The 14,014-nt window shown below is 26.4% G+C and overlaps 2 protein-coding genes across 2 annotated transcripts in view; both read left to right on the top strand.

The window, feature by feature from the left end:
* Positions 1-2,634: 2,634 nt before the first annotated feature.
* LOC126844020 (zinc finger protein 665-like) overlaps positions 2,635-14,014 on the top strand; it is a gene marked incomplete at its 3' end in the record, with an annotated part of 56,241 nt that continues 44,861 nt past the window's right edge. Inside the window, exons 1-3 of the mRNA XM_050581863.1 lie at positions 2,635-2,720; positions 4,000-4,272; positions 5,283-5,479. The remainder of the gene's footprint in view (positions 2,721-3,999; positions 4,273-5,282; positions 5,480-14,014) is intronic.
* LOC126844024 (zinc finger protein 600-like) lies at positions 4,121-11,535 on the top strand. The gene is made up of 6 exons (XM_050581866.1): positions 4,121-4,272; positions 6,219-6,386; positions 6,876-7,064; positions 7,563-8,174; positions 9,626-9,814; positions 11,175-11,535. The coding sequence occupies exons 1-6, from the start codon at positions 4,121-4,123 to the stop codon at positions 11,533-11,535; spliced, it is 1,671 nt and encodes a 556-aa protein (XP_050437823.1).

Genomic DNA, 14,014 nt, shown 5'->3' with positions numbered 1-14,014 from the left:
CGATATTAACACAAAACCGTTATCACAAACTGATACCCAATAAAACCAATATTACATAATATTACCATTGATTATTATTGTACAAATATCGATATTTGTTCATATGTACCCCCTCCCAGTTTTTTGATTGCTACTTTTGAAATAAAATAGTAACGCATTAATTTCATTAATTTTTTGTAATCAAGAATAATGTATCTAAGATTTTGACTGGTTGCAAACCGATCATGAATCAATACTTTTGTAAAGTTATCCTTTTCCTCCTGCCCTTAACTTGAAACTCTGATAACTTCAAAAATAGTTATCCAAAACTGGTTATGTTATCGGCCAGCTAAAAACTTTAGTACGTTGTTCTCAATTTAAAGTGTTCATGAAATGTATGCGTTACCATTAAAGTATCAGAAGTTGCTATCAAAATAATGTAAATTGAGAAGGGATAAAAACAAAAAAAGTTGTAAATTTATAAAAACATGATGGAAAAAAAAATGTTTATTAAACCCTATAAGATATTGAATGGTTCACGGTAAAATTACACTGTATATTCATATACCTATATATATACAAATATTTGTTTTAAAAGTTATGGGGTAAATACTTTTACTATTTTTACATTAAATAAAACAATAATTAAAAATGTACTTTATTTGTAAATAAAAAAACAAATGGTGTTAATTGAATTTTAAAAATGTATAATTCAAATCTTTCATTTAAAAATCATGCATCATTTTTCTACATAATCCAAATAAGCAAAACTTATATTATGGCTTTTTCAAGAGCTTTGTTTAATTTTTTTTTTGGTTTACACTACGAAAAAAACGAGAAAACAATAGTTTCTACACATTATTATCAATATTTATATAATTTTTTAAATATCATGATTCTTATTCCACATTTATGTACACTTATTGCATATTTTGTTATTGCTTTTCAGAATTTTTTTTTTTTCAATTTAAATCTTATAGTAATTTATTACTACTATTGCAAATAAATACATTAATATGAATACTTTTTTTTAGGGAAAAAGAATTTTGTGATGTTACCTTAGTTACCGATGAAAGCTTAAAAATAGAAGCACACAGAAAAATATTGGCCTCTGCGAGTCATGTATTTTATACGATGTTCAGTGGACAGTTTAGAGAAAGAAATAAAAATTAGATTCTTATAAAAGATATAGATTCTGAAATTTTAGAATTTGTGGTGAAATTTGCATATACTTTTAAACTGGATACTAAAGAAAATAATTGTGAAGTAGGAAATATGCAATAGGATATACAATTTATAAAATATTACACTATTTTTATTTACTTGTTATTATATTTTGTAGAACTGTTGATGGCTGCTAATATGTATGGTCTAAATCATATAAAAGAGTTATGTTTTAAACATATTAAAGAAAACATAAATCCTACAAATTGTGTTAGTTTTATGAACAATTCCAAATCAATATTAGATGAAAAGATTTACAATATTTGTTGGCTATATTTTTTATACCATTTCACGTTAGTAATCAGGTGCAACATATGATCGCAACGTTTAAATTATTAAATAATAAAACATAGAGTTTTTTAGTATAATTGTAAATTCGGATCGAGCATTAGAAACACTTTATGGCTTCGAATTTGATGATGTTGTCAAGTTGATTGCACATGATGATTTAGTAATTGATTCTGAGGAAAAGGTATAATAACTGTGACTTAATAATAAATAAAAAAATTACTTGTTATAATGTTGGCTCCATTACAGTTATTTAATAATAATTTAAGATTTTATTTTAGATATTTGATTTTATCATTGGTTGGATACGCTATAACACAGATGAACGTAATGACTTGTTACCGGTTCTTATGAAATATTTACGTTTGCCTTTAATTTCAAAAGAAGGACTACTAAGGATTTATGATCATCCATTAGTGGGAAATAATACTAATGGTAAGCATATATATTGTTGATATTCCTATCTAAATTGTTGCCCTTTATTTGTACATACAATAGCGCCTATAAGTGAAATATATGTTTGATGTGTCTTTTAAATAAATATTATTATTGTTATGCTTTTTTAGTTATGAGAGGAATTTTAGACAATATCACTAAAATTTACATCAAATCAAAACCACCAGCTACTCTTGGAAGATTTTTACACGTTATAGGTACACAATAATTGTACTAGTTATGTGCTTGTATCACCTGACGTTTGTGTTTATGTAAATTCAGATTGTTTTTGCAATCACTGGTCATTCAAACAGTGCCGGTTCCTGTGTAAAGTATATGGATATTAGAAACGTTAATGACCTAAAATGAAAACCGAGCGATCATTTTTTTTTTTACCTCCCCGTGAAGGCTCAAAGATGGTAGTATCTGAAAATGGGATAATACTTGCCATCGGTGGTGCAGATGAGTCTGGTCGATGGGTCCATCATGTAGACGAGCTTGATCTAAAGTCAGAATCAGAACTATGGGTTTCTACAAAGCCATTGAATAAACCACGAACAAATTTTGCTGTTTGTACATAAAAGCAGTACATATATGTCGTATGTATTAATTTTATTGTAGTTAACATAACGAATACACATTGTGTACAAGAAAATATAGATGTATATTTTTATGATATAGGTTGGTAGCTATGATTTCTCAAATAAGAATTATTTGAATTCTGTAGAATACTATGATACAAAGTCAAAAGTATGGACGGAGATTATTATACCAATGCCCACTGCTCGATACAGGTGCACTGCTGCAGTAGTTAATAATAAATTATAAGTTGTATGTAAACACAATTTAACCATAAATACCATGCCTAAGTACTAAACAAGTTTCTACTTATATTTTATTACAAAATAATTGTAAAAATCAATGGCAATTGGTTGACAGTGTAGGAGAGTCATCATCCCTATTTAGTCATATCATTACATTTAATGATATTACTCTTAAATCCTATGGTATTTAATTATAATACTATTTTTTTTTTTTTTATACCTTTTTGTGAATTCAATTTAGTCTGAAAATTACTTACACATTTTGCTGTTGATGATTTATTTGTATTTGGTTTTACTTTGGGAGAACTTCATTGTAAATATATTACTCAAAGAAAACATGGCATCTGGTTGCCAAGGCAGAAGAGACATCAAACGTTTTTGTTATAATATTATTGCTTTTAATGATATTACTCTGAAATCATATTATGGTATTCACTTATAAAATTGCTTTTTATAATTAAATTAATAATACGAATAAAAATTAGTTTTTTAATTATTTATTTTTTTGGCCTTTAAACTCAACTACAAACTATGTTGGAACAGATGAAGAGAAATCTCTTCGTTAGCTTCTGATGTGTAGTACCTCTAATTATTCAGTTTTAATTATAAATTAACTAGAAGGTACAAACAAAAAATATACTTTTCATCTTATTATAGTAAATAACATATGTGTAAATCTGACCTACAAGTGAATTGTATCTGTCGACAAAAGTCTCAATTTGTTATTAGATCTTAAATATATTTATTAGAAGTATAATGATATGATAAGCATATGATTATAAGATTTTAATATTTTCCAATATTATGATTCAATTATTTTTTTGGACACTAAAAGTTGTATTTAATAAAGTTTTAACTAATTTCTCTTACTTAATTACAAAATCAATTGTTGATGAATAACTAGTTTAATATTTAAATACAGTTATTTTTGGTGTTATAAAAAGTTAAGTGAAATGTGAATTTTCACTGTGCTTCTAAATTGACTAAAATTTAAGTTCCTCTATATTTATTTAGATATAAGTAACTTGTTTTGATTTTTTATATATTAGTAATTTTTGTTTTAAAACATTATTTAAAAAAGTACCTTTAACAAACGCAAAAAAAACTTACACTACTATAACTTTCCTTAACCTAGTATACATTCTTCCCGTCATGCCTACAATTAAGAAAAGCAATAAACTGATACATTAGTAGTTAAAATCTTGTTTATACAGCTGTAATATAATAGTTTGCGATTTGTTATTTACAGAGATAACAAGACTTATAGTCATATTACAATTAAACATGAAATCGACCAAATTGATGATCATGTGTTTGAAACTGTGATTTAAGTGGAAGAACCTTTGATTCTGCAGTCAAATGACAAATTGATGGACGAAAGAGAGTCGGTCAGATGCAGTGTGTGTTCAAAACAATTTTCATCTAAACGAAAACTGAACCACCATATTACACAATCACACAATGGTCGTTCTAAAACCGAGGAATGTTTAATTAAAAAAGAATTTGATGAAAATACTTCAGCGTAAGGCGATTTTTTAATTTGCATAAACAGTAATAGTAATAGTCAATAGTCATTCTAGTAAATAACAGATACTACAGCTTAAACTTTGATTACAATGTACAATAAAGCTTATATGATTTTGTAGTATCATATCGTTTATAGATCATGTTTTGAAATAAAATAAAATATTTAAGCTAATTTGACTTAAAAATAAAATAAAATTAAAATCTTTAAAAAAAAAAAATTGTTATCAGTGTTCTAAAATATAACATTTTTTTCCAAATAAGTTCATGTTTTTTTAAAATTATATTTAGTTTATATTTGTAAAACAATGTGAGCCAAACTGTTTTTCTTTTAAACCCAATAAGCATGTTAGGTATAGAAATACACCTAAATTTAAATTCTAATAGTTTCTTCAAAATACTCTTAAATTAAATTTTATGTTTAATCTATCTTATTCTTAAATTAATTTATGTCATAAAAAATCATGAAATATAATTATTATATATTTTTTCCTATTCATATAAACATACTATTTAAGTTATAAAAATAATTGTTTCAACTAGGTGAATCTTTTTATTTTTGTGGTTTGTTAAAGTTAATTTTTAATACTTTACTGACACGAAAATTCTTCAAAACTATTTCACAATTCAATCAAGAGTAGAGCTCATAGGTCGTCAATCGAATAGTATTGTATTTTTTTATATAGAATAATTTATTCATTACATATTTATTCTAAAAGTGTTCATAATACTATTGTATACGCTTCGAACTGTATCTGTATGTTATAATACGACTAAATATTTAAAAGCTAAATCGTTAGTTACCTATTAAAAAAACAAAACATTAACATAAAATCTTATATTTTTTTTTAAAGTTGTTAGCCTAATAAAAATAAAAAATAAAATTTATATCAGTTTTATAAAAATTTAATTTATTGACTATTTCTTAATGATATCTGTTTTTTAGTTATATTAACTGCTTTAATTTTAATAGAATAATATAAAGTATTGCACTTTTGTTTGTTTTAGTATTAGCTGCAATAACGACGATTTGAATGTCAAAATTGAAAAAGAATGGGCAATTTACCTCCATGCTGCGGTGTACCTCCACCTGTGACAATTACTTGTTATCACACAAACACACTATCACAAATCTGTCTAGAAAATGTTTGCATTGTCCTGCAGTTTGCGTTAATAAACGTACATTAAATACAAATTTTGTTTTTGTTAGTATTTGAGATTTTTATTTTGTAATCGCTCTTTTCTGTGAATTATAACTAGTTCAATTAGATTTAGCGCCATAGAATCAATTTGTTTTCATTATTGTTGCTACGGGTCCGATTCGTGAGAATTTCTAATTATTAATCATAATAACTTATTTTATGATAAATACAACCGTATTGCGTTGTGTTTTGTTAGTAAGTTATAATTGTGTTTTGTCTTGCCTGTTAATAATTTATTATAAGTTTTAAGTAGCAGCCGTGAACAGCGGTTTACGGTTCTACGTTATGTGAGTACCTACCGTTTTGTATACATTATTGTCGTGTTTTCCGTATTCCATTGACTTAGAATGCTGCTTGTTAATAAATAGAATCATAATCCATATGTGTTTGTTTATTACTTACTAATTGCTCAGAGTTTGGTTGAATGACACAGAATGTCACTTTAATTTAACGTAGTCGACAAAATGGGCTATCGTCTAGTTTTAATCTTTATCGTGTTAGATTCTTACCAACAAGTCGTACTTGTAGTTTTGTGTTATTCATCTAATTTTAGTAAATTATTATTTAGTTTTAAATATTAAAAAAAAAAACAAAATATACCACTCAAAACTTTGTTGGTTTTTTATTTTTCAAATCATGTTAACTAAATTATTCTTTGTTATATCATTGTTATTACTAAATTTAATACTTAATAAAATAGTAAAGTTTTGTTATTAATTTGTCGTATAAATGTCAATTATAGAGTTTGGAAGCGGTATAAAATGTTGAAAATTAAACTTGAAAATGATGAAACAGAACAACACTCCTTTGAAGTCATTGCACCCAAACCGTTAAATGTGCAGTTCAAAAACAATGAAATTTCTACAACAGAGGAGTATTTGATAAAGAATGAAGTCGACAATACTTATGTGTAAGGCTATTTTTATAACCATTTTTTTTATCCTAAATAAATTTATTAATCTTTTGTAATTATGTCGTCCTCCTCTATAAACCCATCGTTGGTATCGACGTTAGCGTTTGCTGACATTTAACTTATAGTAATAACCACTTCTTCGTTTGACTAAAGATTGTTTTAAAACTATATCTACCTCTTATCAATATGATGTTAAACCAAAATACCAAAAAAATAAAATTTTGGGTACGATGACCGGTCAAAGTCTATAGTACTGCATTATGTTACCGTACATTCGCATGATATTTACCATGTTATATTGTTTTCTACCATTCCACCAACAACGATTTCAAGTATTTTACCCTTGTAATATGTTTCTAGTCTCCGTGTCACGTTAAATTTTATGCATTCATGCAAGTTCTTTTTTTTTGTAACTATTATGTATTTTTTTTTTTAATTTTTAATACAAAATATAAATTTTGTTAATTTTGTTTGTTGTAAATTTAGCTGCAATAACGACGATTTGAATGTCAAATTTGAAAAAGAATGCTTCAATGGCTGTGTTTTCGAATCAGATATTGAAATCGTAAGGCATGAACTGTTTGATGCTGAAAACGAGCTAACACCGACGTTTGACTGCAATTACTGCCAAAAATCGTTTAAGACAAAACGACGAATTAAAAACCACATTTTAAGGTAACCACGTACGTAATAAAGAAAAATAGAATTTAAGCATAAATTACCGTTTTAAGTAAACGTTGATTGACGGTTAGGTGATGAGGTTGTTTACTTAAATTATTAAAAGAAGAATCCTGCATGTCACGAATAACAGTTATAAGTGAGGTTTGATTACTAAGAGTAAGCATCAGTTACTTTCAAGTCCTCCTTTGGGGATATTATGGTGTCTAAACCGACCTACTATTCCATGATTACTAAATAGCAGTTACCTGTGAACATAAAAATAACACTATCGACTTTCTAAAAGCTCCTCAGAGCTGCCACTTAAAATAACATAAATACAAACAGATAAAGTACAACTATTTTAGTAATTATGTGTCGTGTGCGAAATCCTTGAAATTATTTCTTAAAAATTATGCTTGATTGATGCATTAACACATATAATAATAGTAATATTAATATTTGCTATAAAATATTGATCTTAAATTAATTTATTTTGTTTCATGCGTGTTGCAGTATTCATTATCCGTGTAACGAGATCGACACTTCAAATTGTACAAACTCTATTGATAACTATACTCGAAACAAAGATGTCCTATTTATTTGTGGTATTTGTTTAAAAAGTTTCTCATCAAAATCAAACCTGAAAAGACATTGGCGGATTCATACGGACGAAAAGGCTTTTAAATGCAATGTGTGTGAAAAAACATTTGGACGAAAAGAAAACCTCAAAACTCATAAAATGACACATACTGGCGAGAAACCTTTTAGATGCGATATCTGTGAAAAAGGTTTTAATACACAAAGTAACCTCAAAACTCATAAAAAGAATCATACCGGAGAGAAACCCTTTAGATGCGATGTATGTGAAAAATGTTATAATACACAATCTTACCTCAAAACTCATAAAAGGACACATACTGGCGAGAAACCTTTTAGATGCAATGTGTGTGAAAGAACATTCAGGCAACAGTCTTCTCTTAAGATTCATAAAAGGATACATACCGGCGAGAAACCTTACAAATGCGATGTCTGTGCAAAGACATTCTGTCAACAATCTACCCTCAAAACTCATGAACGCATACATATTGGTGGGGTACGATATGAATGCTCCGTCTGTAAAAAATCGTATGGTCACCAAAATACTCTAAAAAAACATCAAGCAAAAGCACACGACTAAAACCTGAAAATTAAACTTGAAAATGATGAAACAGAACCTCATTTGAAGCTCCTTTGAAGTCATTGCACCCAAACCGTTAAATGTGCAGTTCAAAAACAATGAAATTTCTACTATAGAGGAGTGTATAGTAAAGAATGAAGTCAACAATACTTATGAGTAAGTCAATTTTAATACCATTTTTTACTAGATAAAACAATTAAGCTTTTGTAACTATGACTTCCTCCGTAATTTAAAAAAAAATTTAATTGATGATGTTATAATTCATTTTCAAAATAGTTTTAATAATATTGTTTAAACAATTATTTTTGACGTTATAAAAAGTAAAGAGAAACATCAACTTTTCATGAGTAACTTAATTCACTTTAAGCTATTATAAATCATAAGGGTTTAAAATATATTAAACATATGAGTTTATTTAAATCTTGTTATCGATCAGTTAAATTTTCAGTAAAATGTATACTCTTTTAAAATAATTGTTTAGTAAATACTATTTTAAAAGTTTTATATATAATACATAAGTAATTTCTATTTTTATATCTATAAAAATTAAACTGTTAATGGTCTGATAGTGAATTATAAATAAATCCAAATTTTAAGTATATTAAAAAAAATATATATATTTTTTTTTTACTCTCCTTTTAGGTAATAGACCTTCTATGCTTACACAAAAGCCAAAGCTATTGAACTATTTATAGATAAAAGTCTGAATATACAGTAAAATAATAATTTAGGCTTTGTTAATTACTTAGTTGATGAGCATTATGATGTATCCAACAATAAACACGAAACTGACGAATTAGTGAATGAAACGCAGTTTAAAACCAAAATATATTTAATTCAGTTGTTGGAAACTGATCATGTACATCTAAGTAACTTTTTCACACCAAAAAGAAGCCAATCACATATTTAGTTATTAAAGTATAAAATCCCATGTATCCTAAATGATAGGTGCTTCGTACACCGGAGTCGTGTTGTGTCTAATGATACGGGATCAACGCCACATTAAATTAACCTAGTCCGCTAAATGGTCTATCGTTTAGCTTAAATCTTTATCGTCTTGACTTCTTACCTGAAAGTCAATAGTCATACTTGTAGTTTTGTGTTATTCATCTAACTTAAGTGAATTAAAATTTAGTTTTAAATATTTAAAAAAAACAAAATATACCACTGAAAATTTGGACGGTTTTTATTTTTCAAGCAATGTAAACTAAATTATTCTTTATTTTACACAGGTATTAAGTATTTTACCCTTGTAATATGTTTCTAGTCTCTGTGTCACGTTAAATTTTAACATTCATGCAAGTTCTTTATTCTTTTTTTTTGTTACTATTATGTATTTTTTTTTTTAAATTTTAATACAAAATATAAATTTTGTTAATTTTGTTTGTTGTAAATTTAGCTGCAATAACGACGATTTGAATGTCAAATTTGAAAAAGAATGCTTCAATGATTGTGTTTTCGAATCAGATATTGAAATCGTAAGGCATGAACTGTTTGATGCTGAAAACGAGCTAACACCGACGTTTGACTGCAATTACTGCCAAAAATCGTTTAAGACAAAACGACGAATTAAAAACCACATTTTAAGGTAACCACGTACGTAATAAAGAAAAATAGAATTTAAGCATAAATTACCGTTTTAAGTAAACGTTGATTGACGGTTAGGTGATGAGGTTGTTTACTTAAATTATTAAAAGAAGAATCATGCATGTCACGAATAACAGTAATAAGTGAGGTTTGATTACTAACAGTAAGCATAAGTTACTTTCAAATCAGCCTTTGGGGATGTTAGGGTGTCTAAACCGACCTACTAATCCATGATTACTAAATAGCAGTTACTTGTGAACATAAAAATAACACTATCGCCTTTCTAGAAGCTCCTTAGGTCTGCCACTAAAACTTTCAAATTTTCCTGTTTCTCTGGCCCACTTTTTATATATATATATATAAATAATTTGATTATATTTAATGAAAATATAGTATAGGTACTGAAAATAACTGTCGATAGGAGACCCAATCTATGTAAATATAATACCTTGATGCTTATACAAATTAACCGGTAAATTTATTGACTTGGTCGAAATTTATTTAAACCAATTTTTTCTTAATATTGCCTATACAAAACTCCTTAAAAATGGTATGGAGCCCCCTTAATATATTTCTAGTCTCTGTTTCGCGTTAAATTGTCTGTAATAAAATTAAAATTGCATACATTCATGTTCTTTACCCTTATTCTTTTATTTTGTAGCTATTCTCAATGCTAATTTACTTATAGTTTTCGATGAGATGAAAATTTAATTCTATGATTCTGTTGTACTTTCCTACATCTTCAACTCCCCTTTATTTTATTTTTTTTTCTTAAAAAATAACATTCAGAGTATTTCTACTGCTAGTAATATTTTATAATATTTTGTATACAAAATTACATACTCGCCTTTTTTATATTCTATAAATGTATAAAACATGTAGACTGACCGTTACCTATTTAGATTTGAAATATTATAATACTTACGAAGTCATTTAAAATCCAATATTTAATGCATTGTAAACAAGATAAATAAATAAATATTTTCTAATTTCTATATTTGAAAATATAAAAAATTATATTTTATATTTTTATAAAATAACACAAGTAAAAATATTTTCAAATGGGTAAATTTCAACACTATTATGTGTCGTGTGCGAAATCCTTGAAATTATTTCTTAAAAATTATGCTTGATTGATGCATTAACACATATAATAATAGTAATATTAATATTTGCTATAAAATATTGATCTTAAATTAATTTATTTTTGTTTCATGCGTGTTGCAGTATTCATTATCCGTGTAACGAGATCGACACTTCAAATTGTACAAACTCTATTGATAACTATACTCGAAACAAAGATGTCCTATTTATTTGTGGTATTTGTTTTAAAAGTTCTCATCAAAATCAAACCTGAAAAGACATTGGCGGATTCATACGGACGAAAAGGCTTTTAAATGCAATGTGTGTGAAAGAAAATTCAGTCAACAGTCTTCTCTCAAGACTCATGAGAGAACACATACCAGAGAAACACTTTTTAGATGCGATGTCTGTGAAAAAAAATTCAGTCAAAAATCTAATCTCAAAAATCATGAAAGGATACATACCGGAGAGAAACCTTACAAATGCGATGTCTGTGCAAAGACATTCTGTCATCAATCTAACCTCAAAACTCATGAACGCATACATATTGGTGGGGTACGATATGAATGCTCCGTCTGTAAAAAATCGTATAGTTGCCAATATCATCTTAAAAGGCATCAAGCAAAAGCACACGACTAAAACCTCATATACCTTTCGTGACTATTTGACAGTTTTAAAATAGTTTTGGTAACAATTTTTCATTATTTTGCTCTTTATTTAACCTACGATTTAATATGAATTATTGATATACGAGTATATTTACCAATTTTTTTTATAGTTTTTTAATGTTTACTATCGTTTAACTGATCATTACTTTGACGTTTTCTATTTGACTTATAATTCTTTTCACAGACTATATACATTTTTAAGTTTTTATATTTTTATAATATCATTTTTTAGTTCTATAATTTACACATGAAAAATACAAAAATGTATTTAAGGAAGACGGTGTTTTAATTTGTAGTGTACAAGATGTTATTAAATTGAAAATGAATGTCTAGTGAATAAATATGACACATTTTCAGATACTATTGTAAAAAGGTTACAGACCTTTGTTAAAAAAACATTACATTACATTGAGCAATTTTACTATTAAAGCTAATACTACTAGTTGTAGTTCACATAAATTGTGTCTAACCAACAATATAAATTGTTTTATGTAGCATAATATATACGTTTTAGCAAGATGATAAATCGTTGTGAATATAGATTTTTCTATCATATATATTATAGTTAATTAAACGATATTAGTTAATTAAAGTACTATCAATAACTATTTTACATACAAAATATTGTGTATATTTCTAATCCTCCCCTTACAAATTGTATTTTTTTGTAACCAATTTTAAAAAAGTATTTTAAATATAGATTTAGCGTTTCAATTTGTATATGAAAACATCGGTTCAGCAATTGTGGAAATATCTTCAATACATTGTTTTTATTAGTTTTATTGGTTCGTTCTCAAGAACACACATCGTGTTTGAGAGTAGAAACATTAGTGGTCATAAGTTAAAATACACCTAACAACTATTAGTATTATGAATAATAAAAATTAATCATAAAGCGCAGTTACCGTATTTTTATCACAGGCTTCAACCAACAATTTTCGAAATCACCAAGCTATTTTATTTAGTTTAGGTCATTTAGTTTTTATAATATTTCAACGCAAAAACAGAAATAGATACCGTTGGTTTTAAATTGAGTATTACTTTGACAGGTTATTAAATTACTCTACCGGAAATAATCCGGTGTACACTTCTATAGTTGATGCTCGTTTTAGACAGTATACCTAATTATAATGATAATAATATTTCACTAAGGCTAATACAGTCTAATAGTTAAACACGTATAGAAATATAGTATAATTATTGTTTATTTTTTTTACTAACAAAATGATGTGCAATTTGGGGCAGAAGGGATGTTCAAAATTGTTCAAAACTATAATATAGTGCTACTATACTACTTACTATACATATTATGTACCTATAGTTAGGCCACAAAATAAAAATTAAAATACATGATTTGAGTACATTGATTGTAAACAAATTCCAGGTTGCTAGGTGTGAGTAAATTAACACAGATAATAAACATATTTTCATTATATTGTTAATTACGAGGTAATTATAGGTAGCCAAGGCATTTAACGTCCAAGTTAAAAAAAGATAAATATCAAATATACTTTTTAATTGAATTAATATTGTGCTGAAATATATTTTTTATAGTACATTTCTCTAGCTCACACACAAAACAAATGTATAAATTATAAAATCTATTCAGGCAATGTCTTGGCTAGAAACTCGTATACAAGTTAATTTTGAATTGATGGTTTTTTGTTAGTAGTTTAACTTGAGTTTTAAATTTATATTTTATTTGAAACTGTATATAAATCAGCACAGCGTAATAGTCGGACTTTCTGTGTAAATGTTTAAATAACATTTTTTTTTTTAATTATACTGATTGTTTTCTTTTCTTAGGTAAGGTTATTTATCTAAAATTCAATTTTTTATTCACCTTTGTCGAATCATATTTTGTAATTCCGATTAAGGTACTCGAAAACTAATTGTTCTCAAACATAAAAATATTAAATTACAGTTATAATAGTGAAGCTATAATAATTTAAGTTTTAACATAATAATGTATAATATACGAGTATTATGTAAGCTTATACTTCAAACTTGGTTTTGAATTTAAAATATTTATTCATTTTTATCCGACTAATCATTTTTATAGAAACTTTTTTTATATTTTAATTTTATTAATATTATGTTTTCATCTGTATAAAATTTCTTTCTACATTTATATTTTAAAAAATTTGTTTGATGCATTATTTACACGTTGAAGAAAATATATGTTATTATACTGTTTCTATTATTTATTAAAATACTTAATAGTTAATTTTGGTTTCGCTTGATTTAAAACAATAAGGTATTTTCAGAGTTAATAACGTTATTTGTTTAGGTATAAGAAACGATGTCTCATCAACAGTTCATCGAAGGATTTAGTAATTATTACCAATTTGTTGCTAAAGTTCTTTTTGCAAAAAATATATAATAAATCGAAATTAGATATTTCTGTAGATTTTTTTAAGTAGGCACAACTAAGTAACAATATCAGATAG

Source organism: Adelges cooleyi, unplaced genomic scaffold (genome assembly GCF_023614345.1).
Source record: "Adelges cooleyi isolate 19-005CV unplaced genomic scaffold, UGA_ACOO_1.1 ACOO_flye_CR_arks_rails_tigmint_CR_PRNA_593, whole genome shotgun sequence".
Taxonomy (NCBI): Eukaryota; Metazoa; Arthropoda; class Insecta; order Hemiptera; family Adelgidae; genus Adelges; species Adelges cooleyi.
Note: the sequence above shows the minus strand (reverse complement) of the source record. Positions and strands in the feature narration are given on the sequence as shown.